We start from the raw sequence: 27113 nt of genomic DNA, 5'->3' as shown, positions 1-27113 counted from the left end.
AGTCTGAAAGCCAGGAGCTTTCAACATTCTGTTGACACAAACTATTGATTTTCCTTTCCATAGTTGCCTATTAATTTCTGAAACCCATATTGTAAAATGAGCTTTCAATGTCTAATTTTAAGCATTAAGCAGTAGTTTTATTTTCTCTGCCTGTAAAAGTATTAAAAAATACTGTACTTTGTCAGTGACTTTGAAAGACCTAGGAAAGTTACCTAGATTCCATGATTTGCAATTACCATTAACAATATTATTGTTTTGAGGGAGGAAAAAGTTTTAATATTGACTACACTGAAAAACATAGTCTATATAGCAATGTAGACGCTCATGATGGCTTTAAACATTAAAATGTGGATGTTTTAGGAAATCTATTACATTTTGAAACTCACTACAATACATTTATTTACCCATCCTAAATTTTCTTTCAGGAATTGTTCCGTCTTCTGTTGTCCTGACTTCTTTCCAGGTGATGTCAAGAGTTTTTCTAATATGGGCAGTAACACATAGTGTCAAAGAGGTAAGCATTTAAATAGACAAAAATAAAACAATGTCAGCATTAACAAGCTTCAGTCAACTTTTCTTTCTCACACGTGTATTATTGCTAAAGATGGAACTCCACAGCGTATCAATATAGCCCAAATAAAATTCACTTGTACTATAGGAATTTGGTTACTTGTGGGAAACATACCCCAAATATACAGAATTGAAAAAAGGAGACTGATTACACTAAGACCTGAAGTCTCAGTTCCCTCTGAGATTTGGCTGGTGTGGCTATGGTCTGCACCTCAGTTATATTTTTCTGGTTCCTTGTTTGAATTCAGCACCATAAACTCTGGACAGCTCCATCGTTGTAGTGGGACTGTTGGGGAAGTGAGGGACATAAATTCATTCCCAGTCCAATCTTTGTCAGACCAGGGTAAAGTAACAAATTTGTTCCTACCCAGTCCACTTGCATTAATGGACTTCCCAAGTGTGCTGAGTCCAATGGTTCAGGGAGATGAGTGCTCTTCTGAGGGTCTGAGGCAGATGCCCAGCCAGGCCAGCTTCTTATAAGAACTGGAGGGAGGAAACCATCATTACCATGGCTATAAATCCACAGCTCTCTTTCATTGTCTGGTATTGGAGAAGGGAATTGTTTTCCAGTATGTTTTTTGCTTTTTAAAAGTCCATTATTGTTAATGTCACCATGAGGCAGAGTACTGGTACCCACCAAGAAGATTCAGATTTCAGTTTTCCAGTCCCAGTAACTTACCACCAGCATTATGGGGTACTTTAGCCTCATGGAATGCACTTATCTATTAGCATTATCCTGGTGTTTTCTTTGTCTTCTATTACTCTGAAATCCCTGTCAAAACACTTGGTTTTTCAGGATTTATTTAGACAGTTTCATTTGTTTTTTAACTAGTGATTGTTTTTAACTTTTTATTAGCATGTGGTTTATACATTAAAAAAATGCACATAGTTAAGTTTTTAATGAAAATTGACTAAGCTAAGGTTGTTGTTCTTGTTACAGATCCACAGAATTTTTCTTTTAAGCTCATTTACTCCTCGAAGATGTCTGTTTACACTTTCTGTGTAGGAAGGATGTAAAACAATCTGATACTTTTACATGATCTCTTTTTAGAGTGGCCACATTTCTTTAAAAAAAGAAAAAGTCAAAAACAGGCAAGTAAATCCTAACGTGACATATTGCCCCTTGTTGTCATTCTTAGTTGTTTCTGGAGTAAGGAAAAGTTACTCTTCATTGGCTTCAACGTCCTTTCTATAAATCATAATAACCTGTATTTCTTCCTTCTTTCCTTTCCATTTAACCAGCAACTCATAGTTTTAACTTCCCAATAGTCTTAAGTGACCTAAACTTTCTTCCTAATAGTAACTCATTTATATTCTTAAACAAGTAATTATGTACTTCTAATAATTAAATGTTAGTTACATGAAGATAGAGTGTTATCAACTGTGGAGTGTAGTTACATGAAGATAGAGTGTTATCAACTGTGGAGTGTTTATAATCAGCCAAGAGAGTCAGATACTAGGTGTTCAGGAGCTAATGCTCCAGCTGATGGATTATTCATGGCCTCTGCTTCTCCTCTCTTCTGCTTCAGTAACCACTCCTGCTTATTTGCACTTCTGGCAAAGAGTATAGACAAGTAAATCAAAAATGCTTACAATTCAAGTTAAGCAATTGTTACCATATTGCTGTTACCAACATTTCCTAGAATTTTCTGGGCAGAGCAATAAGACAGCTTGGCTTAAAAAGCTATTAAATGTCTCTGTGGATTACGGTATGCAGACCTGGCCATTGCCCTTAGTAATCACCCACCTGACAGATGCACAGACTTGCCATTTAACAGATGGTTTCACATGTAGTGTCAACACAGTAATTTCAGTTATATGCTTGTTATGTTTGCATATTCAAAATTGTTTCTCTGCAGCCAATGTTACCCAATTCTACTATCATTAACATATCATTTTCTTAGGAATGTAGTAAATCTTACTGTCTTTCTGTCACCTCTTCTGTTTTCTTTTCGTGTATACCCTATTGATTGACTTATTCCTTGCTCATGTAAATAGGATTCATTGTTCCTACTGCTCCATGATCACACTTCTTGTCTTTTCTTTGAAAAGAACCCATTCACTGTTTTGTTTATGGAAGTAGATTCCCTCTTGACCCACCCCCAGTTGCTGATAGGTAGCTTGAAGACCTGTTAGTGTGGCATTTCAGAGGCCAGTTTGCTGTCCGTCACCTGCTCCTTACCCCCCTTCTCTTAGCAAAGGCTATTTTTTCTGCTGTCAAGTTTCATGTTAGCTATAATTTAGTTTGTCCTATACAACATTATACATGGCTTCCCTGTTAAATGTCCATTCTTCTCTTTACTGAAACATATTTTAAATATCATTATTTTCCTTATATTCAGCTTTATTTTTAATGGTGAGAACCACACAACTAATAACTAAATTCCCAATAACTAATGCATAGGGAAATTGATTCCAGAAATAACTGCTTAATAAAATGTATCTCACTTTATCATATTAATGTTCAAATTCTTTTTACAGTACGTTGCTTTCATCCTCAGTTTCTTTTCTTACATCACATGTCCTCTAAAGTGGACACGCATGCCTTGTTCTCATAGCATTACATTTGGGTTTGGACTCTTGCCCCACCCTCTTTGGCCTGCCTGGATTTTTCTACATTCGTTCCTCTTGTTTTCTGTAATTGTACATGATGTACTAAGGTATAGCCTATATACATTTTAGGACTAGATACTACGTTTTTCATATTTGAGGTAGATTTTCTTTTAAGAGGCCCTATAGAACATGCATTCTTACCTGTCATTTTTATTCTCTGCTGCTGAGAACAGCAGAGAATAGAACAGCAGAGAACTAGTCACATAAATGTTGCCAGGTATATCAGAGAACTAAAAGAGGATCAGATGGTTTTCTTCTCTGACGTATAAGGATCCACCATCACTAGCAGAACTTCTTGATGAGCAGGATATTAAAGATAAAATGTCTCTATGCTCAAAAGCTTTTTCTTGACCTAACATAGCAAATAACCTCCCCACTTCTTTCCTTTTAAAGGGACTCTTTATATAAGCAAAGTTAAGCTTCTGATAACAAGTTCAGGGTGAGATATAGGGAATGTGGGATACAGGAGGAATCAGAAATTCTAGTTAACCTGTTTTCTTTGCAGTTTTTCCACCTGACCCCCAGAAATGAACTGGCTTCTGCGTTAGCCAGGATGGCAACTGCTACTGCCACATCAGGCTTCTGTGGGCATTTATTCCCCTCACCTTCTGTTTGGGTCAGTGTCTTTGTCTCTTCATTGACCTGAAACAGAATTGATGTTTTTCAGAGTGAACTGCAGTAGGAAATGCCACCTTATGTCCCTTACTATGATCCCCCACCCCCCACCCCTATCCCCCATCAAAAACAGAAGTCCATAGCACACATATTCTTCCTTCTCTAAAAGTAGCTAAGCCAAGCCCCAGATTCCTGGACACACAAGTAGGCCACTGTCCCTTTTCTTGGCCAACCCTCTTTGAAGAAGCCCCCACATATCCTCTCCTGAGTTCTCAGTGTGAGATTGCTGTGTTCTTGAGCAGAAGTCCCAGGTTACCACTGTGAGCAGCAGTTAAATAAGAAGTTGTTGGGCTCTCACTGTGACTTAGCCTAAGTGCAGCGAACACCTTCAACACCTTACTAGGTGGGGTAACTTGTGTAAAATAGAGCTTTGCCCTGGATTGCTGAGCCGTCTCTCCTTTCTTCCTTACCCTTTGCCATCATTAGAGAAAAGGATGTTTTCTCACATTCCTCTGGAATGTCCTGTGAGTTCTGATTTCACCAGTCAGCTGATTCCCACTTCTCTCTGGCATGCCACTGGACTTTGTGACACTCAAGTTGCCATCATTGTTAACTTCTCATCAAGCTGCCTACAAAAAGTCTGTCATGCATGTTTAAGAAAGTAATGTCCAGTTCTCTATCATTATGCTGGTTTTGCTGTTTGTTGCATTACACTTTACAGAGGGCTTTATTAAAATATAATTATTCACTCTTGACAGTTGTCTCTTGGGGTAGGTTGTAGATTCCACTTAAAGCTTGGAAGCTAGAGCGGCAAACGACTGTCTGTCAAATGGCAGAGTTGAAAGTAAACTTCTGAATTCAAAGTCTTCCTCCTGCATTAAAGCTTGCTCTCACCAGTTAGAAATGTGATGCAAACACATTCTTACTTGTGTATGCTAATCATACTCTATCCCGTGTAGAGTTGAAAACACCCATTTCAGTTACCCATTCCAGTATTTTTGGGCTTCTCTGGTGGCTCAGACAGTGAAGAATCCGCCTGCAGTGCGGGAGATCTGGGTTGGGAGGATCCCCTGGAGGAGAGTATGGCCACCCACTCCAGTTGCTTGCCTAGAGAATCCCCATGGACAGAGGAGCCTGGCGGGCTGCAGTCCATGGGGTCGCAAAGAGTCAGACACAACTGAGGGACTAAGCACATCACATCTCGGATGCAGAAGCACCTTTCCTCTTCAGCAGTTCTGTCATACCACATGCATATTGAAATACTGTTCTCTAGTCAGATGGTTTATACATGAAATGTACAAATAATCGCAGGCCCTGGGTGCTTGTCTGCAACACTTTGCCAGTGTGCTTCTCTGCTTCTTTAGTGCTCATTTTAGGGCTTCTGATATATCCCTCCAGTTAATTGACCTTTCTTCTTGAAAGTTCCAAGACTATTTTTCATACTGGCATATGGACTATTTGGAACAGAATTCCCCGGAAAGCTTCTTAGAAATGCACCTTCCAGGTCCCACCCCATATTTGATACAGAATTTTGAGGAGTGGAGACAGAGAACCATCACTGTTATTAAGCTCCTTGAATAATTTGATGAGATCTAAGATTTGAGAAATGCTCTTAGATACTGTAATGTGCTGTAATTTTCATTCAGCTTTCCTTTTTCTTCATTTTACTTCCTATCTCTGATTAGTTTCCTGTAGGCATAACCAAGTCTCCCCATCTCTGTCCCTAGTTCAAGAGCCGTAGTCTTGTTCTTAGAGAATGAACGCCTGGAGTTCCCTTACCCAGCTAAGCGGGGGCACTGGAGCTTCTCGTGTAGTCTTCAGAATCCACTGTCCGTGGAACTGCAGCTCAGGTACATATAAGAGGAAGCTTGAGGGCCACCTTGCAGGCAGAGGCAGATTTGAAAGCATGGCAGGAAGAAAGTTAAAGTGTCATTTGTTTTGGGGGTGGGTTGCAGGGAAGGGCTGTATCGTGGGCATGTGCTCCTTGTTGCCTGGCAGTGCCACCTGGTAGGTCATTTATGACAACTTCTACGCAGGGAAATACTGCATCTCTTCTTGGGTTTTCTCAAGAAATATTGTTGTAGCCACATGTTCCAGGAGACAAACTCACTCAGAAGGACAATGCAGATAGTGGAGTGCAGTTTATTACACCAGCGGGCCCACGGCAGAGTCTCCTCTTCACCAAGGACCCCGACCAGTTTTTGTGAAAACCTTATAAACCCTAAGTGTACGTGCCCAAACCCACCTCCCCAAATTCCCTGAAACTAGTCTGAACAAAGGAAAAGAAAGATACAGTCAAAGTTAACCCATGATTCATATGCCTTAGGCCTAGGTAGTTAACAGTGGACAATTATCAATAGGCCTGTGGTCATACCCCAATAAGCATAATAGAATTTATGATTCTATTTGGTTACACAGATAATTAGGGTATTCTTTTAGGCAATGGAGAGTCTAGGTATGAGCCCTGGGTTCTTCCATCTGGGGGCCTGGTTTTCCAGTTGGTATGTCATTTTCATAGATACTGGGCATATAGCTCAAAGTCCACAGTCCAGCCCAAGATGGAGTCCTGCTTTCAAGACGGAGCCTGTTCTATCTGTTTCCTCCTTCAATATCACCTTCCTTGGATAGTTTTTTATTTTCTAGGTAAGTCAAACACTGTATTCTAGAACATGGAGGCTGAGCAGCCATATCTTATATGAGGGTTGGTGAGGGTGGACTTCGGCAGGCACTTACCTTGTGGCTTAGGACAAAGTACTTCACCTTTCCGAGCCTTGTTTTTGTCATCTGTGACAGAGTAATACTAGTATCTGCCCTGCTCATGTCACAGAGTTTTTATGAAGATTAAGTGACAGGACTATATGAAAACAAGGCATCAGTGTTTAGAAATATCAGGGTCTCTGGCTTGCAGTTTTTTTGCTGAGCAGCTTCTGAAACCCTAATGTATAAAGTAGTTTCACTTCAGAAGGAATGCTGCTGCTTTCAGAGATGAAGCACAGTTTTCCTTGTCTTCCTCTTGTCCTCTTCTTTTTCACTCTGTGGAAGCTAAAAGACCAGGTACAGTGATATCCTGTACTATGCTTCTGTTGCTGTTGTGTTGTGTTGTAGGTTTCTTCCTCTGCTGGGTACTCCGGCTGGGTTCGCAGCGCGCTCTTGCTCTTTGCCACCTCCTGGGGTTGCCTCCCTTGTCAGCACATTTCCTGTCGCTGCACATGCTCCTCAGTGTCCCCAGTGGCCATCCATGAACTCGGCCTTTCAGTGGGGGAGGCAGGGCACCTTCTCATCCCCATCGTTCAGATGGGAAGCTGAGAGGCTGTGTCTCTAGGGCACGTTGTGCCATGCCACTGTCTTCTTCTCAGGGACCTTTTTCCAGTGATGTTTCAGCTCTGCCAACAAAAGACATTGGGATACATTCAGTATCTTTTGGCCCCCTGAGTGCTGAGTGTCTAAAGTTCTCCACCCTACTCTATCTATTCCCTTACTTTCTATTTTAAATATTTCTGTAGGTGGATTTGCATCACCTTCACTTTTAAAATTAGCACTTCTCCTAAAGGTAGAAAAACTTCATCATTTGATAGCTAATCAGACGCTGTCAGACTTTAGACAACTCCAAGACAGATGTAGCAGTAATTTAATGCCACTTCTGCATCTGTTAATAATGGACACATAAAGAAAATGTTACTTTTCTCCTTGCTAGATGGTTCACTCTAACATTGTGTATATTTAGCTTAGGTGATTTGAGCAAAATCAGGTTGTCTATTTTTCTCTGAGTGTTTTTCTGTCCCTTTCCAACATTTTCTTGAACTGTGTATAAAAATTTTATTTCAAAATATTGAAAAATATTTGGATCCTTTTGGGTTCTGTGTCAGTTCACTTCTGACACCTCATGTTGCACCTTTCTCCCATTGCCTTGGTTCTTTTGTAGCCCTTGGAAAACTCCAGTGGAACTCCTTTGTTCAAAGTGTATTATACTTTTTTCTTTGATGATTAAGTCAGTTTTGTTTAAAATAAAACATCTTAAACCATGCAAGCCAGAATTACCACTACACCCTACAAGAACATAGCCCCATTTTTCAATTAAGAATTGAATGGGTTCCAGGCTCAACAAAATCAGGAAATCAGTTTCCTTTGTGTTTAATGTTAATCTTTTTCTCTTCTGGCCACTCCTCTTCACCCTTCTCCGTTGGTGACCCTGCCCTACAAACACCCTTACACTTGAAGTTTCTCAGGACTTTCTTTTGCTCTCTTACCCCAAGGGCTGTCTCTGACATCCTTCGTTCCCGTTTCTCAGTTCTGGCATGAGGGGGAGCAGTTACATCAGACAAATTCCCTGCAAGACTGCATAGTTATCCTCATTTGGGAGGGTGTCACGCAGGGCAGGAAGGGCTAGGGCCTGACCTGTCAGCTCAAAGGAAAGTGTCCCACTGTCAGGAGGTTCTTCTGGGACCCAAAGCCAGACCTGCCTGCCTGCCTAGTCCAGACTGCCCAGCACGTGCCCGAGCCCTTCAGGCTGAGCAGTGTTGGCCTCTTCCTTTCCTTCTGCTCCAGAACTTCCAGATTTTTTGTGTCCCCAAGATTCAGTTAGTCTTTTAAAATATTATGTTAATACCCTTCTATCCCCATTTGACTCATGTTCTGGATGTGTCAGTGGTGTCTCCTACTTTCCTCCTATTTTTGATAATGAAGTTTTTAACAAAGAAACTTGTTGGTGGAATTCATCCTCTTCGGGCATAAGATGTTTTCAAACTATTGGGTAGTATCTTAACATATGTAATTGCTGCCACTTACAAACAGTAGGAAGCCTATTTAGAGCCAAATCTGGATAGGTGAAGTCCTGAGATTCACAAAGATGTTTGACTCTTGGCACGGGAAACTCGCATGGAAAAGAAATAAGAGTGGAAAAAGAAAAAAAAGTGTTACCTTTGTTTCCCAAAGAAACAACTGAGATGATATTTACACTGAAATTTCCCATGAGAGCCTCAGTGGTTTCACCTTGGTTGTCTGTTCAGCTTAAGTTGAAGAATGGCTCAGGGAAGTAAGCCTGTTGTTTGAGCTCTGCTGTCAACTTGCACTGTCAGTGGAGAGTTACCAATAAGTCAATTCTGACATGAAAACCAGTTTTCATCCATGATTTGAGAGTAAAGTGAATTCAGATGTTTATTTCAAGCCAAAAAGGGTAATTTTTTGCTTCTGTATAGTGATAGAAGCATGTTGGTTACAAACATTTTTCTTTTGAATATTTCTTCTATCCTGGGACTGTCCATAGGAATTTTTAGCAATGAAAAAAATGTTCTGTGCCTATGCTGTTCAACATAGTAGCTCCTAGTTGTATGTGTGCACATATTGAACCCTTGAAATAACCCTGAGTGACTAAGGAACTGAATTTAATGTAATTTAATTTCAAACAGCCACGTGTAACTGGAGCTTACTGCATGGGACAGTGTAGCTGTAGTTGTTCAGGGTAATATTATTGGGTTGGCCAGAAAGTTCATTCGAAGTTTTCTGTAACATCTTATGGAAAATCTCAAACTTTTTGGCCAACACAATATTTACCATTTTCTTTATTTCAGTCAATTAGGTTTTCATATATTTTATCTCATGTACAAGATTGTATGATTTAAAAGAAAAAAAACAAGTAGCCACAGGAAATTTATATGACATACTTGGTATGCTGTGTTCTTTAAATCCAGGAATTCTTTTAGTACTCTAAATTAAACTCTTTTTTCTTTTTTTTTTTTTTACTGTTGTTCAAGGCTAGATTAAACTCTTATAAAAATCCTGATTGCAGGTGTGGGAAACTGTGTGGTATTCTCATCTGTTGCAAAGATAGCAGTTCATTAACTGGTGAGGTAGGAGGTCATACAGACTCCACCTTGCAGAGACCTGGAGTTGGGCCTTTGCAGTGGAGTCACCATGATACCATGTCCCACGTCTGGCTTTGCTGAAAACCATTTCACAGACCTTGCCTCTCCTATTTGACTTCAAGGATACCTTAGAAATATAGTCAACATTATTATCCCTATGAGCTCAAAGATTCTCACCTCACACTGTAAAAGATGATTGGCATGCATCGTGAGCATTGCTAAAATATATCAGCAGAGTCAAGGAAAGTTAAAAATTATTAGCAATAAACGGCTTTTAAATAGGTGTGCTCCACGGTACAATAAGTGGAATTTTTAAAGCATTGATTAATATTCATTTGAAAACTTTTAATATGTAGGAGGAGGAACTGTCTCATAAATTATCTGCTCCTTTGCCAAAGTGGTCCTTTGTATACTGTTGCTTTTTTAATATAACTATATTTTCAGCATGAATGTGAAATATCAGATCATTTAAAAATACATAAATTGACAAGAATACCAGTGCATTCAGTCTCTTGGCAGTTGACGTGCACAGTGAATGCAGCAGGTAACTGGTCTCGGTGGGAACCTTGAAGACAACAGGGGAACCTGAAGAAATCCCCATTCCCCTGCTCCCATGAAGTATCTATGAAGTATATTTCCATGGCTTCCAGGAGGAGGACTCAATAACCTTTTTTACCTACCCATGTCAAGAAGCCCTGTATAGTCAGGAAGCTCTCATTAAAAGCTGTGATGCATTACAGATAAAATTAAGCATATTACTAAGTCGTCTGCATTTTCCAGAGAATGGAGCCCTTTCAAGTCTGAAGTGAAACCCTGGTGCACTTCGGGAATTTGTAAGACGTGACTTGATAGCCACATGTGGATGTGTGTGGAAGCATGCTGAGGATATGCCTGCATTTGAAAGGGAGGGAGGAGACTAATTATTAGGCTTGATGCATTAAAGACTTGTAACTTATCTTTTCTTTACATTGCCGCCATAAACATTTGTTTTTAACAGGATGAGTTTTGGTATCTTCTCCCCTTTACTGTATTTTGCTCTGGCAAAAATATTATCACAATAGCTGAAAACCTGACAACTATGCCTCTCTTTTGCCTTTTGCATTGGTGCTGTCTTGTTAAGCCAAGTTTAAGGAATCTTTCTTTGAGGTCAGTGTTTCAAAGCAGTACATGTTGAGAGCCTCAAGTGTAAACACTAATCAAATTAACCAAGTTTTTAATATACTAAATACTTTTTTTGATTTTAGAGTTTTTCAAATAGTCATGTTACATTTATGTAGCACCTTGCCATCAGTAGCAGAGCTTATCAACTGGTATCAGATGTCTGTCCCCCAGGTGGGTGTTAAAAGAAATTTCAAGAAGAATAGGATGACTAGAACATCTACATCATCTCAGAACAAAGGTGGTGCTCACCTCAGCTAGTAATTGGCAAATTGATCTAGTCTTATGCAGTCACTTTTTTTTTTTTTAAGAAAAAAGCATAAATACAGATTTTTTTAATGTGAAATCTCTCAACTTAAAAAACTGGCTCAAATATTTTTTAAAGCACTGTACAAACTCAAACAAAACATTTGTGATCCAGGATTATGGGCATTGTTTTAATATTTATGTTCCAAGAGATGATATCAAAGCCTTTGTTTTTATTTTCTGTCTTACATTTTTGCAATTATTAAACCATCATAGAACAAAAGAACCATGACATTTCACAGTGTATATTGCTCATTTCATGTTCTTTTGACCACATCAGTTACACTTCTGACAGTGATCCATCTTGTCCCCTCTAGAGTGTTGAGTAGGCACACTGGGATGATGCATTTAGAGGTCTGGGGGCAGACTGTGGGGTGACTGCACCAGCTCTCCCCATGAGACCACAGTAACCTTCTGCTGGGCATATTGATCTCAGGCTCTCTTGGCAATAAAGGACTGTTGCTTCATAGAATACTTAGGCTGTATTGGATATATATGGTCAAGGTGGAACTAATTAATGACTGTTTTCTGATGCAGTCCTTATACTTGAGTTTGGTTGAAGGTAATAATAGTTGCATGAAAACTGTTAATAACATGCTCTTTGGAGCTGAGAGAATCAAACTGAACTTAGGAAGAACATTGGGAAAGGCTAGCAGCTGGTGAGATCCTTAGACATCCCAGATTTGGTACAGGCTAATGCTTTAACACTTAACAGAAAACACAATGACAAAATATTATTTTGGTAATTAAGCCTAAGAGGCAGCCACCAGCCTGTACTGGATCCCAGCAGTGACTAGCATAGATAGTAGAAACTTAATAAATGTTTGTTGAATTGAATTTTTCTTTCATGGAATAAAAATAATAACTGCTATGTATGAATGGCTAGCACTTTACTCGGAGAAGGCGATGGCACCCCACTCCAGTACTTTTGCCTGGAAAATCTCATGGGCGGAGGAGCCTGGTAGGCTTCAGTCCATGGGGTCGCTAAGAGTCGGACACGACTGAGCGACTTCACTTTCACTTTTCACTTTCATGCATTGGAGAAGGAAATAGCAACCCACTCCAGTGGTCTTGCCTGGAGAATCCCAGGGGCCGGTGGAGCCTGATGGGCTGCCGTCTCGGGTCGCACAGAGTCGGACACGACTGAAGTGACGTAGCAGCAGCAGCAGCAGCACTTTACTGAGTCCTTGATAGGTTTTTCTAACCTCATGTGAACCCATGCAAGGGCAAATATGTTACCTCAGTTTCCATATGAGGATGTTGAAGCTGGGAAAGGATAAGGACATGCAGCCTGGAAGCCTGGAGGTCTGTTTGGTTCCAGAGTTGCAGTGATTGAAGAAGAGGCTAGTTGTAGGAAATTGCCATTCTTTCTTCATATTTCCCGGGAAATGGGCTGAGCAGATAGTAGCATCAAAGTTGGACTAATGGGAACATTTTAGCTTTCAGACCTGCATGTCTGATTTTGTCATAAATGCAGAAATGACTGTGCGTTGCCTATTTACTGCATGCTTATACATTTTTCTCATTGCATGTTCAGAAAAGTTAATTTCATGACCAAGACTTGTTTTGGTAAGCCAAAACATTTAACTAGGCCATCATCCATATTAAAGAGTAGTTCTTAGTTATTGTGTTGTAATGGAAATAATTTTTAATCAGTCCCCCTTGTCATTGTTGGTTAAGAAAAATCTATATAGTTGCATATTTTTCTCTCCTTTAAAAGGGAAGTATATTAATATAACTCACATTTTCCATATAAAAGGAGTATTATTTTCTGGTTTACTGTGTATCCTATCATAAGTTTTTATTTTATTTTTTAATTGAAGGATAATTGCTTTACAGAATTTTGTGGTTTTCTGTCATACATCAGCAAGAATGAGCTATAGGTACACTCTTGTTCCCTCCCTTCCGATTCTCCCTCCCCATCCCACCCTTCCAGATTGTTGTAGAGCTCCTGTTTGAGTTCCGAGTCATACAGCAAATTCCCACTGGCTATCTATTTTACATATAGTATTGTAAATTTCCATGTTACTCTCTCCATACATCTCACCCTCTGCCTCATCCCTTCCCCCTAAACATTAAATCATGGATACTTTACATATGCAGTTGCCATGTGAAAAGCCCAACACTTATCCAGACATTTTTTTTTTTAACCACCACACGTCAGTATTTATTACATTTCAATTTCTTATCAAGGAGGACATTCCTTTTAAGTAGATAACTAGATGAGTTACATTTTTGTTCCAAAAAAATAAAGTTATGGAAAGGACCAGGATTGTCGTCAGAACCGTCCTGTGCCCCAACCCAAACCTTCTGCTGACGTCACTCTCAAGGCAGTAGCCCTGTGACCTCACTCTCCCAGGTGCCCAGCCCTCCTCACCCAAGGCTATTCCAGCCAAGGCAGAGAACGTGCAGGCCAGGCTGCAGACAGGTCAGCAAATACTTATTCAATGCCTTGTCTGCTCTGGTATCGTGCTCAGCACTAGGATGCATGGAAAAGAGAAATCACAGGTGCTGCCTTCACAGGGCTTGCTCAGGAGCAGAGTCAAGCAGTGCCTTAGAGTAGGGTAACTGACAAGGCAGGAAAGACAGGCTGCTGGCACCACATGTCACACTCCAGCTGCCCAGCTGAGGGGTACACCAGCCTGGTCCAGCTCCTAAGGAGCTGTTCTAGTCTCCCAGGCCCACTTGTTCCTCCTCATTGGGTGGTCCTGGAGGTACAATGTGTTAATATGTATAAAGCATTTAGAACAGTGCCTGGCACTTAGTAGGTGCTCAGTAAATGTTAGTTACATATTAGCTATAATGTAACCTTGTCTTTTCCCAAACTTTCAGTGACAATTTTTATATAACTGTACTGAATTCTTCTCTGTGTCCTGAAGCAGAGATATAATTGACTTTTAAAACAGATATAATTGACTGTTCACATAGGAATGAATTCTTTATACTTATTAAAATAGTTTCACAGTTAGCTGGTGAAGATTTATACATAATTACTTTTACCATACTTAAGGGATAATTAGCCCTGCTAATGGGAGTTATCATTCTCTTAATCATCATTATTATCCTAATCTAAGGCATTTATTGAAAATCTCATTTTGCCTTTTAAGTAAGCTAACCCCTTCTTCAAAGGGAGTTTTTGGACCTGCCCTTGGGGTACTTAAAGTATAAGACAGCAGTAATTCGGATGCCAGTTCAGCCTCAGCATTAAATCTATTGTTCTGTCTCAAGTGTGCTTTTATTGACAGTTTTTGTTATAAATGTTTTTACATATTCTTTTATGGTTATGTAGCCCGCCTCTTCCAGCAGATTCAGATTCTTCACATCAAAGGCAATTTATAGAAACCAGGTGATATTGTTTGCTTCTAATTATGTCCCCAAAGTGGTTGCTTACTACTCAGGTGATATTTTAAAATAATTTATTTGAAAATCACTTCAGGTATACAGAAACTTTAAATTAGAACAGTACAAAAGACTCTCATGTTTCCTTCATTCAGATTCTCCAACTATTGACATTTTACTACATTTGTTCCATCACCTACTCCTCTGTATTTGCATATCGTTTTTTCCCTGAACCTTGCGAGCAAGCTGTACATGATGTCCTGTCCCCCCTAAATACTCAAGTGCGTGTTTCAGACACTCTCCTACATCACCTGCATACAACCCTCCAGTACGGAAGCCAAAACTGATAAAATACTACCATCCCCCCAGACTTCACTCAGGTTTCACTAACAGTCTAAACAGTGTCCTTTTTTTTCCCTTTGTGAATGGCAAGTTTGGCCTTGGAGTACTGGAAGTAGAGGAAAACAATAGAATGGGAAACATCAGAGATCTCTTCAAGAAAACTGGAGAGATCAAGGAAACATTTCATATAAGAATTGGCACAATAAAGGACAGAAATGGTACGGACCTAATAGAAACAGAAGAGGTGGCAAGAATACGCAGAAGAACTATACAAAAAAGGTCTTAATGACCCAGACAACCACGATGGTATGGTCACTCACCTAGAGCCGGACTTCCTGGAGTGTAAAGTCAAGTAGGCCTTAGGAAGATTACTACGAACAAAGCTAGTGGACATGATGGAATTCCAGCTGAGCTATTTCAGATCCTAAAAGATGATGCTGTTAAAGTGCTATACTCAATATGTCATCAAACTTGGAAAACTCAGCAGTGGCCACAGGACTGGGAACAATCAGTTTTCATTCCAGTCCCAAAGAAGGGCAATGCCAAAGAATGTTCACACTGCCATATAATTGCCCTCATGTCACATGCTAGCAAGGTTATGCTCAAAATCCTTCAAGCTAGGCTTTAGTAGTACGTGAATTGAGAACTTCCAAATGTACAAGCTAGTTTTCCAAGAGGCAGCGGAACCAGAGGTCAAGTTGCCAACATTAACTGGATCATGGAGAAAGCAAGGGAATTCCAGAAAAACATCTGCTTCGTTGACTATGCTAAAGCCTTTGACTGTGTGGATCACAGCAAACTATGGAAAATTTTTAAAGAGATGGGAATACCAGACCACCTTACCTGTCTCCTGAGAAATCTGTATATGGGTCAAGAAGCAACAGAAACTTAGGTGGAATGACTGACTGGTTCAAAATTGGGAAAGGAATATGTCAGGGCTGTATATTGTCACCCTGTTTGTTCAACTTGTATGCAGAGTACATCATGCGAAATACCAGGCTGAATGAATCACAAGCTGAAATCAAGATTGCTGGGAGAAATATCAACAACCTTAGATATGCAGATGATACCACTCTAATGGCAGACAGTAAAGAGGAACTAAAGAGCCTCTTGATGAGGGTGAAAGAGGAGAGTGAAAAACCTGGCTTAAAACTCAGCATTAAAAAAACTAAGGTCCCATCACTGCATGGCAAATAGAAGGAGAAAATGGAAGCAGTGACACATATTATTTTCTTGGGCTCCAAAGTCAGAGGACAGTGACTGCAGACATGAAATTAAAAGACGCTTACTCCTTGGAAGAAATGCTATGACAAACCTAGAATAGTGTTAAAAAGCAGAGATCTATCTCACTTTGCGGACAAAGGTCTGTATAGTCAAAGCTATGGTTTTTCCAGTAGTCATGTACAGATGCGAGAGCTGGACCATAAAGAAGGCTGAGCACTGAAGAATTAATGCTTTCAGATTGTGGTGCTGGAGAAGACTCTTGAGAGTCCCTTGGACTGCAAGTAGATCAAGCCAGTCAATCTTAAAGGAAATCAACCCTGAAAATTCACTGGAAGGACTGATGCTGAAGCTCCAATACTTTGGCCACATGATGTGAAGAGGCCAGCTCATTGGAATAGACCCTGATGCTGGGAAAGATGAAAGGCAGAAGGAGAAGAAGACAGAGGATGAGATGATTAGATATAATCATGGACTCAATGGGCATAAATTTGAGCAAACTCCAGGAGATAGTGGAGGACAGAGGAGCCTGGTGTGTTACAGTCCACAGGGTCAGAGCTGGGCACAACATAGCAACTGAACAGCAACAACATATACATATATGTATACTCATACACATGTACATCTAAAAGTATATCATTGTGTGTATAAATGTGTGTAAATATATATTCAATGTATAGTTTATATATGTATATAAGTGTATAAATCTGTGTTATAAAATCATGGGCTCATACCAGTTCCTCCAATTACAATCCAACACCATGGTATTCTTTCTAGAGTTCTCCCTTCCATGTTTGTAAATACCTGTTCCAATGGCAAGAAGTCCCATTTTTTGAACTATATTGTTTTATTTACTCGGTTTATTTATTTACAACATGTAGCTGATTTTCCGTCCACACTAGCCATGTCTTCAGCCTGCCACCTCTGTGTCTCTCCCTCACCTCCTCATCCTCAACTGCAAGAGGGATATTCTCCCCACAGCAGCAGGGGTATGTGTGTGTGTGAACCCCAGGAAGACAAGTCAGAACTGTTCAGAGTTTGGGGGCACAGGCTGAGGTCAACATGTGTAAACCTCATTTTTCCCATCTGTAAAATGGGAATTCGAAGAGGTAATATATGTTCAAAAGTGCTTGGCATATAGTATGAATTCAGTTATACTATTATTCAATTATACTGTTATGTAGAATTATTTTTACTGCGGTTGTCATCATAATTATTAAAAAGATTATTTCCCCCAAAGTTAAAAATGAGCAAAAGATATTTCTCAAAAGAAGATACACAGATGGCTGATAAGTACATGAAAAAATGCATACCAACACTACAGTGAGATGCCACTTTGTACTCATTAGGATGGTTACTGTCAGGAAAGAAAAAGGAAAATAGCAAAATGGTGGTAAACAAGTGAAGAAATTGGAACCTTTTTGCACTGTTGGTAAGAATGTAAAATGATGTAGCCAATGTGGAAAACAGTTTGGCAGTTCTTCAAAAAGCTAAACATAGTATTATATGACCTAACAATTCCACTTCTAGGCATACCCAACAGAATTGAAAAAACAGGTGCTCAAATAGATATTTGTACACTCATGTACATAGCAGCAGCCAGAAGGTGGAAGCAATGCAAATGTCCATCAGTAATTGAATCATTAAACAAAGTGTGGTATTTACATACAGTATAATATTCAACCTTTAAAAGGAGGGAAATTCTGATACATGGCTTCAACAGGGATGAACCTTGAAAACATTATACTCAATGAAACAAGCCAGATGCAGAAGGAAACATAATATCATTCCATTTAATTGAGGCACCTGGAATGAACAAGGAAAAGGGTCCTCACAAGGAAGCAAGCATGGTGGCACCCTGCTCTTGGAATTCTAAAACTGTGAGAAAAGACGTTTCTACTGTTTGAGCCACCCAGACTATGGTGTTTTTTTATGGCAGCTAGAGGAGAAAGATAAACATACTCTTCACAGTTCTGCCAAGAACGGACTCTAGTCTTCATCTCCTAGAGTTTACCAGAATCTCTTCTCTTCACAAATGAAAGGGATATCAAGAAGAGAGAAGTCTTACCAGCAAGCTTGATCAGGGGATTTCTTTGAAATAACCAGAGTGGTGAGCAGTAGGTTCCAAAAGGCTAAGAAGAATAGGGTTTCTTCATAGAGATTTGCTTGTGTGGCACCATCTGTTTTTCTTTGAATGTAATAAAAATGACAGCTTTTCATGTACTGATACTCCCTGAGCCTTTTAAAGTCCAACATATGATGCTGTTTGTGTATAAAGGTTTTTCTCTTGTGCCCATTTATTTCTCAAGCTTGAATTTCTGTGTAAACTCCCTTGGCTAAATTACACAAGCCACCCACTCCCCATGCCTCCTCTCTCACTGTAGAGCAGGGGGCTGAAACCTGCCGTCTGCAGTATGGAGGGTCCAACACACAGCTCACTGCCCCAAGCAAAGGAAGATTTCCTGGCTGAACTGCTTGCCCCATGCCCACATCCTCATTTGTGCTGTGAGTGAGGGCATGCAGCTTTGAAACATGGCTTCAAAACATTTTTGGTCAACCTAGCCCAAACTGCTCATTTGTCTCTTTAACTCATTAACTCATTTTAACTCACTCCATTCTACCCCTATTTTGTGTTACTGGATCAGTTCAGTTCAGTTCAGTTCATAGTTATCTGCAAATTAGACAAGCTTGATCTCTGACTTTATATGAGCTCCTTCTTAATAACATGTTGTACTTCCTGTAGATCTGAAGATATCATTTGTGCAAAACGGTCATTTTCCCTATCCTTAGGCTTTTAACGGAGAAGGCAATGGCAACCCACTCCAGTACTCTTGCCTGGAAAATCCTGTGGATGGAGGAGCCTGGTAGGCTTCAGTCCATGGGGTCGCTGAGTCGGACATGACTGAGCGACTTCACTTTCACTTTTCACTTTCATGCATTGGAGAAGGAAATGGCAACCCACTCCAGTATTCTTGCCTGGAGAATCCCAGGGACAGCGGAGCCTGGTAGGCTGCTGTCTATGGGGTCTCACAGAGTCGGACACGACTGACGTGACTTAGCAGCAGCAGGCTTTTTAAAATGATGACATGGTCTTCACAGCTGGATTCTGGGAACAGACTGTTTTCACATTCCTCCTGAGTCTGAGTTTGTCGCAGTCCTTTTGGTCTAACTGAAGGTGTGTGTGAATCAAATACCTTCTAGACTGGACCAGAGCAGAAGGCTGGGGGGCTTGCTTGTCTGCTTCTCCCTATTTAAAAGCCTCCAAGACTACACAGAAACTAGTATCAGGTATCAGAGCACAGGCAGCTGATTAGGATTGAATTGTTTTGCTCCACAGATATCTGTTGAGCTCCTACTTGTGAAAAGCACAAAGTGCTTTTGGGAATCAAAAAATGAATAAAACACGCTTCCCGCTTTCAAGACTATTACAATGCACAATTTTAGAGAAGAACTTCTATTATAGCCTAAAGATCTTTGAGGAAGGCTTTCAGCCCATAGCTGTAAAAGTATATCTCCTTAAGATGAGGATTACAAAGTATATCAAAAAAAGGCAAAGTGTGCTTTGAAATTATATTTTGGTATAGATGGGTTTTAAGCAAGGATTTGCGGACAGACTGAAAAATGAAACATGAAAGCTTTAAAGGGGTTTAGCTTTTGCTTTACTTTGGCTAATATAAGAGCACCAGGAAAACAAAAAGTATTCTCGCTCTTGACAGTATGAAATTCTTACTATTTTAGAGAATAGTGACTGTGGATTTATGAAGTTCTTTGTCAGAGCAATTTAGCTAATCGGTATGTAAATGACTGCTTATTTCATTGTGTAGGCAGATCGTTCCATGTTCACTTTCTGAGGAAGAATAGAAGTGCTCAGTAACATTCCAAATGCAGAGAAGCAAAAGTTAAGGTTACAGTGCCGTACTTGTGTTATATTAGATGTTAGGAGTAAGACAGAGAAGATCTTGTAAATGATATTTGTTTGGTTTGCTCAGTGGAATTTCTTATTCACATACAACTCTCTAACTGCCCTTTTTGGATGTAAGAAAATATAAGTGAATTGAGGTGCAAGGTTGTTTCTTATTCTTACTATTGGTTTTCAAGCGTAAAGGATCATCATAAACTTAGCTGGAGTGGGAAGGCTGGGTGTGCTGAAAGTTAATACCACAGTAATAAATGTTCTTGCAAGATTTGCAGTCTGAGGCATATCATGAGAACATCCCCTAAAATGAAAATACCTAAGAAGTCAGTGAGAGACTTTATTTTGGGGGGCTCCAAAATCAATGCAGATGGTGACTGCAGCCATGAAATTAAAAGACGCTTGCTCCTTGGAAGAAAAGCTATGACCAACCTAGACAGAGACATTACTTTGCTGAAAAAGGTCCATCTAGTCAAAGCTATGGTTTTTCCAATAGTGATGTATGGATGTGAGAGTTGGACTATAAAGAAAGCTGAGAACCAAAGAATTGATGCTTTTGAATTGGTGCTGGAGAAGACTTGAGAGTCCTTGGACTGCAAGGAGATCAAACCAGTCAATCCTAAAGAAAATCAGTCCTGAATATTCATTGGAGGGACTGATGCTGAAGCTGAAACTCCAGTATTGGCCACCTGATCTGAAGAACTGACTCATTGAAAAAGACCCTGATACTAGGAAAGATTGAAGGCTTGAGGAGAAGGGGGCAACAGAGGATGAGATGGTTGGATGGCATCACCAACTCAATGGCCATGAGTTTGAGTAAGCTCCAGGAGTTGGTGATGGACAAGGAAGCCTGGCATGCTGCAGTCCATGGGGTCGCAAAGAGTCAGACACAACTAAGTGACTGAACTGACTGACTAAGGAGCCTTATTAGAAGCATATTGGTTTTTCAGCATGAAAACAACTTCAGAGGAGGCTGAGAATTCCAAAATTCTTCTGGCTTTAGCCACCTCCTGTGATCAGCATGGAAGCCTCTGTAATCCCTGAGTTAAACCAGGCTCATCTGGGATCAGAAGTCACCAGTGGGGGAGAATAAATGGACTTGCCTCATAGACGATCTCCAGCTTCCCTGACATGAATTCATCCTGCCCAGGGAATTAGCTTCATCCTCAGTTGTGTTTTTATCATTATATTGCCCTTCTCTGAAATTTCTTTGGATTCCAAATTGTCATGGAAATCAAATTAAAATTCTTATTAATGGATCCCAAGCTTTTCACCAGTTTACCCTTCTACTGTCTTGCCTAAGTGTTCTTGGCTCCCACAACACCGGTTCACATTCTCCACATCATGTCAGCAAGCAAACACGCAGAACTCCCTCATCGTGTTTGTTTCTCCCTGTGGGCTCCAGCTCAGGTAATCCCCCCCTCCCTGTATCTCTTACTCATCAGTAAGCCGAGTTTCTTCTCACTTGCCCCTCGTCCCTTGGCTCTGCAGTTGTTGTCATAGACATGTCTGTATTCTTTATGTGGCAAGCTCTTTCTGTGCTGTGGGCCCTGAGGTTACAGACAAGGAGCTGTATTGACTTCAACCCCACCAGCTCAACAAGGGGGAAAGGACTCCGCTCTCCACATTGTGAGTGCTTCTTTGTTAAAATGTTTTGTGTGTTTGCTTTTTCCTTTGTCTTCCTTTTCCTACAGGTCCAGAGTGAAGACAGTGTCCTCCTGTTTGTTATTGCCTGGACCATCACAGAAATTATCCGTTACTCCTTTTATACATTCAGTCTGTTAAACCATCTGCCTTACCTCATCAAATGGGCCAGGTAAAGAAGTACAGGAATGAAGACTAACTTTTGAAGTGCTGTACTTTTTCTTTATTGCCTAAATACTGTTTTTTATTTCTAAAACTTGTGTGAGGTAGGGGTTGGATAAAATTCTGCTCTGTGGATTTCATCAGGGCAAGTGACTATGTAACTGTGATTTATAAAAACACTTTTAAATTTTTTATCTCTACTTAAGTGATTTATTTGGGATCAATTCTCTCAGTTAAATTATTCAATAGAGATTTGATAGAGCGTCTCTTTTTTGTCCATAGAAAACTGTACCGATGAGCTTCTGCCATTATGATGGTTTTTTGGGACCAAGTCCAATTCCTGTCTCAGTTTTTCCAACACAATGATTCTTAAATTACTCTTTAATTAATAACAAGTGTTACAGGGCACTTTTAGCATATTATCAGTTTAGTTTGCTTTGATTATTTTTAACAATAGTATTTGTTATGAATTTGGTGAATTTCTGATCATTCATCTGATTATCTGAACTAACCTGTGACACAGTTGTGAGCAACTTTCTGAGTTAGAAATGACTACAGGAATGAGTGACAAAGCCAAAGGCTCAAAATTGTCCTTGGGGCCAAAGTGCCTCATTTCTTAAAAGGAAAACGGTGGTTCCTAGACAATTTGTGAGTTTAATGATTAAACAGAGACATAAACCAAATGTTTCCAAAGCATGGGAACGTCTTTTTCTTTCCTTTTTTTTTCACCCCCCTCCCCCACCCAGTAAACATTTGTATTAGGAAAAGAGGAGAATGGGAAAAGTATAGTGGTTTCTAACCAAGTTGGGCAGCAAAGCTGATAGGAAAATAGAAAGCTGTCTATCCTAGTTATAGGGCAAGTTTATTGACCAAACCCTGCTTTTAGTATTAGAGAAAGATTCCCTCTGTGGCCCCTGCAAGAGTCGTGCTTTTCCACCCTCCTAAGGATGGCTGAAGGTGACAGCGGAGAACATATCTTTCTTTCGTCAGCATATTTCCTGTATGTAGAGGTTTAGAGTCCAGTATTTACTGTCAGCCACAAACAGCCAAAGGCTTTTTAAACATGAGCTGATGATTTATTTAGCAATACTTACACCTCAGAATGGCTTCCAGTTAGTTCCATAGGGTGAGCCTCTCCAAAATTCTTTTTAAAGCATGAGAAACTCCTTTTTAAAGTGAAGAAAATTGTGTAGAGTCACCCATGTGATAGTAATTGGGTTTTTTTTGGGGGGGGAGGGGGACTGGAAAATTACATAATGACCAAAGCTATCATAAAATTTTTAATATTTTTTAAACTTAGCATGTATTTTATTTTTCACAATAGCATGCACAGGCTTTTGAAAACTTTGCAGAATATACACATTGGATATGCTGCTTTTTTTCAGTCCAGAGACCAGAATTGGTGTGCATTGTAGGGATTCTTGGACACCTTGTTTCAACACCTTCCCCCCCGAAACCCACACCCACCTATGAGGCAGGACCCTTCAGTATGAACCATGACTCCATGCCCCTGCTTTACCAGTATTTGACATCATCTCAGTTATTTTAGGGGGTTGTTTTGAAGAGTTGTTTATTTAGTCAGGCCAGATTTTGAGGCTGACCAAATACATTTTATTTTAGAACATTCAGAAACATACCTGCTTTGGCCCTTTTCAAAAACTGGCTTGTAAAACCTGAATTTAAGCAGTGGGTAAACAGCAAAGTGTATAAACAGTAGCTTTCTACAAGACCAGTACTGATTACTTACAATCAGTACTGGTTGTGGGGGTGGGAGGGTGCATCTTTCTACTGAAGCTGGCTTCAAACCTCAGTAATGAATATTTTGTTTTGTTTTAGGTACACACTCTTCATTGTGCTGTACCCAATGGGAGTGTCCGGAGAATTGCTCACAATATATGCCGCGTTGCCCTTTGTCAGGCAGGCTGGCCTGTACTCCATCAGTTTACCTAACAAATACAATTTCTCCTTTGATTATTATGCATTCCTAATTCTGATAATGATCTCTTACATTCCACGTAAGTAGATATTTATGCATATATTTATTTATGTTTTAAAAATTGGCTCAACAATAGCTAGAGTTAAATGCCTTTGGTTGTTTTTACACCATAAATCTAATTTATCGGGGACGCTTTGGTTTTCATTGAAGCTGACTGCCAGAGAGTTTTCTCTGGTAGTAACTGAATAAAGATGAATTCCTCTCAGCTGCTAAAATGCAGCCCTTAGTGTGTGTGTGTGACACAGTGAATGCCAGCATAGGTTAACTGCCTATTGGAGGAAAGGACTAAGTGGAAAGCAAAAAAAGAAACCATTAGAGACCTTACCTTGACTTTTTCAGTCTCTTAAAAGCTGCTTGTTATGGTATTTGAAAAACACTGTAGAGAGAGTTTTACACTTTCGCTATATCAAAATAAACATTACTTCACTTTTAAGGAATTGGTAGTTGACTAGAAACAAGTAAAATAAAAATAGATTCATTGATTAATTTTTCTTTATTTCTTTTTTGGAAATAAACACTTAAAGTCATCTGAACAGGACGTAGCATTCTCTTCAGGATAGTTTCCGATTATTTTAATAGTCCTGCTGAAGGTTTAAATATATAGATACTCAAATCTGCCTACCAGCACATTAACAGAGAGAAAAGGCCACGTTTGAGGCTTCCCTGAAGTGAGTCTGGTTTGCTGAGGATGAAGAGTTGTTTACTCCTTTACTCAAATTCTGATGTTCAGTTTCTATCCTATAATTGATTTCCACATATCCAAAAGTACTGTTTTACCCAAGGCCAAGTAAACTGAATGCTTCTTCTCCCTTAGCTACTTCCGTTGGCATTATGACTCTGAATCTTATTTTAGGCTGTAAGATGCTATATTCTCCCCTAAACCTCAGGTTAAATTCAGACTGGAAGGTTGGATTTTTCTTCAGCCCACAGCATTAACTGAATGAATCATCCTAACAGTCACAGGTGACAAGCTTGTGTCCCCTTGTGGGAAAATGCATTTCATACACTTTGAGGGAAAAAAACGACATCCCAGTTTCTTGTGAACATTTATCTTGGAGAGGTTCTTGGACGCACTTCTGCTTTGTGATTCCTTTTACACCCTTTAGTAGCAATCAAGTCCTCCTCTCTGTTGCTGGAACCAGGGTGGCTAAAGGCCATCTCTCTCCAAGTGTAAAAGGTAGTTGATTTTCAAACAAAAGATAAATATGGAAGAGTGTAAAAATTTAAGTAGTAAGAATTAACTTAGAGCTTCTCACCTTTCCGATTGTGTTTCATTTCCAGTCTCTAGAGCAACAATTCCTAACTGCAGTTTTGCCACACCCAGGCTAACCAGTATTATCCTGATGAGCACCACAAGATGTATTTAAATTCAGCATAAGTCTTTAAATGGAGATAAATGCTGTGTTGGATAACTGGGAACGGGGCCAGGAGACTATCATGAAATCAAACCAGTAACGAAGTGCTGCCCCATTAATGGAAACCTGGGCCCTACCTCAGAGGTGCTGCCAGGTTTCCGGTCTGTTGCAGGTGGGGCTGTATTCCAGGAGCAGTTCTCCGGGAAGCTCAGGGCACTCTGCACCTCCTAGTCTCTTTGTGCCACGGGGGCCAACCAGAGCCAACCTTTTGCCTCACCCTGCTGACCTCTCGGTAGAGAAGGGGCCTGGTCAAGCACAGGATGACAGGATTCCTGGAGGAAAACAAACCCAGTTCTGTGGGATTTTCCTTCGTGGCCTTAGAAGAGAAGAGAGCACAGACCTAAGAGTCAGCTGTCTTAGAGCAGGGAAACTCCTCTCAGCCAGCGTCTGCTTTCCGTACCTCAGTCCTTCCCCCTTCTACCATTCTCAGCCTCTTTTTAATGAGAGAACTTGGCTTGGTTAAAGTCCATACTCTTTCATTTCTAAGGTAGCTTAACTCCTGTAGGACAAAAAAAGGATTCATTTCAAGGACAGAGATTAAAAGGTTCCCTTCAAATCCCTAACTCCCCACCCAGGCTCAAGATGGCAGCGCAGACCCTGTACTGCTGCACATCACTCGTGTCTGCTGGCGCTCACTGTGCTTCTGGCCTGAGCCAGTGGCCCTGAATGTTTTTAGTAGTTTATGTTGTTAATACTGAGACCAGTTTGTACAGTTCATTCCAGCCAACTGCACGTTTCCAACTTTCCAAAACTTTGTATTTATAAGAAGAAAATGCAGTCAGGAGAGGTTGCTGTTGCCATGCAGCCTTCTTTACCAAATCTGGGTTCCCTTCCACAACTTAGGTTTCTTTCAATCCCCTCTCATGGGACGTGGGTGATGTACATGTCTTAGAAAGCAGCACCTCTTCGTTATGGCCCTGACCAGATGTTGCACTGTCGTACCTGCAGGCCATGTTGTGCGTGGCCTGTGAGCCGCAGCCCTGGGAGTTTTCTCATATTGGGGTGCTTTGGATTCCCTTTGGGGTGTTCCTCTCCTCTGCTGCAGCTGCAGTATGAGTATGGACAGTATCTGTTTACATTACCTGCCCTCCCCCTTTTGCAAATTGGTGAAAGCTAGCTGCAGGGCTGGGGTTTAAAAAAGGCAGAGAGAAACGAGAAACAGTGATAGAGGGTAGGGTCACCAAGAAGCAGGGCACTGTCCACGTTGTCAGTAACCATAACCGCCCTCTGATTATTAGAGAAACAGAAGGAACTTGCCCCAAACAGAGTGTTTCCAGTTGCCCTCTGCCTTCAAGTCTTAAGAGCGCCCTTCTCCTTACAGGAAGGTGTGCCCAGTGACACTGCAGCCACCCACCCACCCACCCTCCGGCACAACAGGACAGACACATGCAGAGCCGCCATCTCCATCCTACATGTCCTAAACTATAAGAGCAGAGGCTAGAATTCTGAACAGCCTGTTGTCAGGTTGAGATTTTCAGCATAGTTAAAAGCAGGCAACCATGCATCTGGAATTATTTCAGTCACTGTAGCTGGTGTGACCATGTGAGTAATTGAGATGGAGACAGTGTCCCCCAAGTTCTGGTCACCAGGGAGTCACTGCCAGAGGAACAGAGAATCTCTAGCCCAAGTACTCCCATTTTCCCCGTCTCCCCCACACATTTCTTTCTCCTGGGCACTGAGCAACTTCTGGAAGAATACAACAAAATGAAAGGGCCATATCTGCTCCCCAGTCCTGACCAGGAGCCTCGTAGCTGGCAGGCCCTTGCATGAGGATGAAGGTGTATTTAGGCATCTGGTTGCCACTAAAGGCCTATTGAATGGCTTTTGGATTGTTGTCCTACGTCAGACCCTGTGGGTCCATAGCCACACTTTATATGAGTGACATAATCACAAATGCAGCCAGTGGAAAAGTCCTTAGCGTTCTTTGCTGCAAAGTTTCCCTTTACTAAAGTATATCT

General features: G+C 40.6%; 1 protein-coding gene across 1 annotated transcript in view; it reads left to right on the top strand.

Moving 5' to 3' along the window:
* Positions 1-27113, top strand: part of HACD2 (3-hydroxyacyl-CoA dehydratase 2) — an 89102-nt gene that overhangs the window by 57602 nt on the left and 4387 nt on the right. Inside the window, exons 4-6 of the mRNA XM_019956706.2 lie at positions 426-514; positions 21633-21754; positions 23581-23759. Coding sequence (XP_019812265.1) covers positions 426-514; positions 21633-21754; positions 23581-23759 — 390 coding nt within the window. The remainder of the gene's footprint in view (positions 1-425; positions 515-21632; positions 21755-23580; positions 23760-27113) is intronic.

This window comes from Bos indicus, chromosome 1, assembly GCF_029378745.1.
Source record: "Bos indicus isolate NIAB-ARS_2022 breed Sahiwal x Tharparkar chromosome 1, NIAB-ARS_B.indTharparkar_mat_pri_1.0, whole genome shotgun sequence".
NCBI lineage: Eukaryota > Metazoa > Chordata > Mammalia > Artiodactyla > Bovidae > Bos > Bos indicus.
The sequence above is the reverse complement of the archived record's forward strand: the minus strand, read 5'-3'. Positions and strand labels throughout refer to the sequence as shown.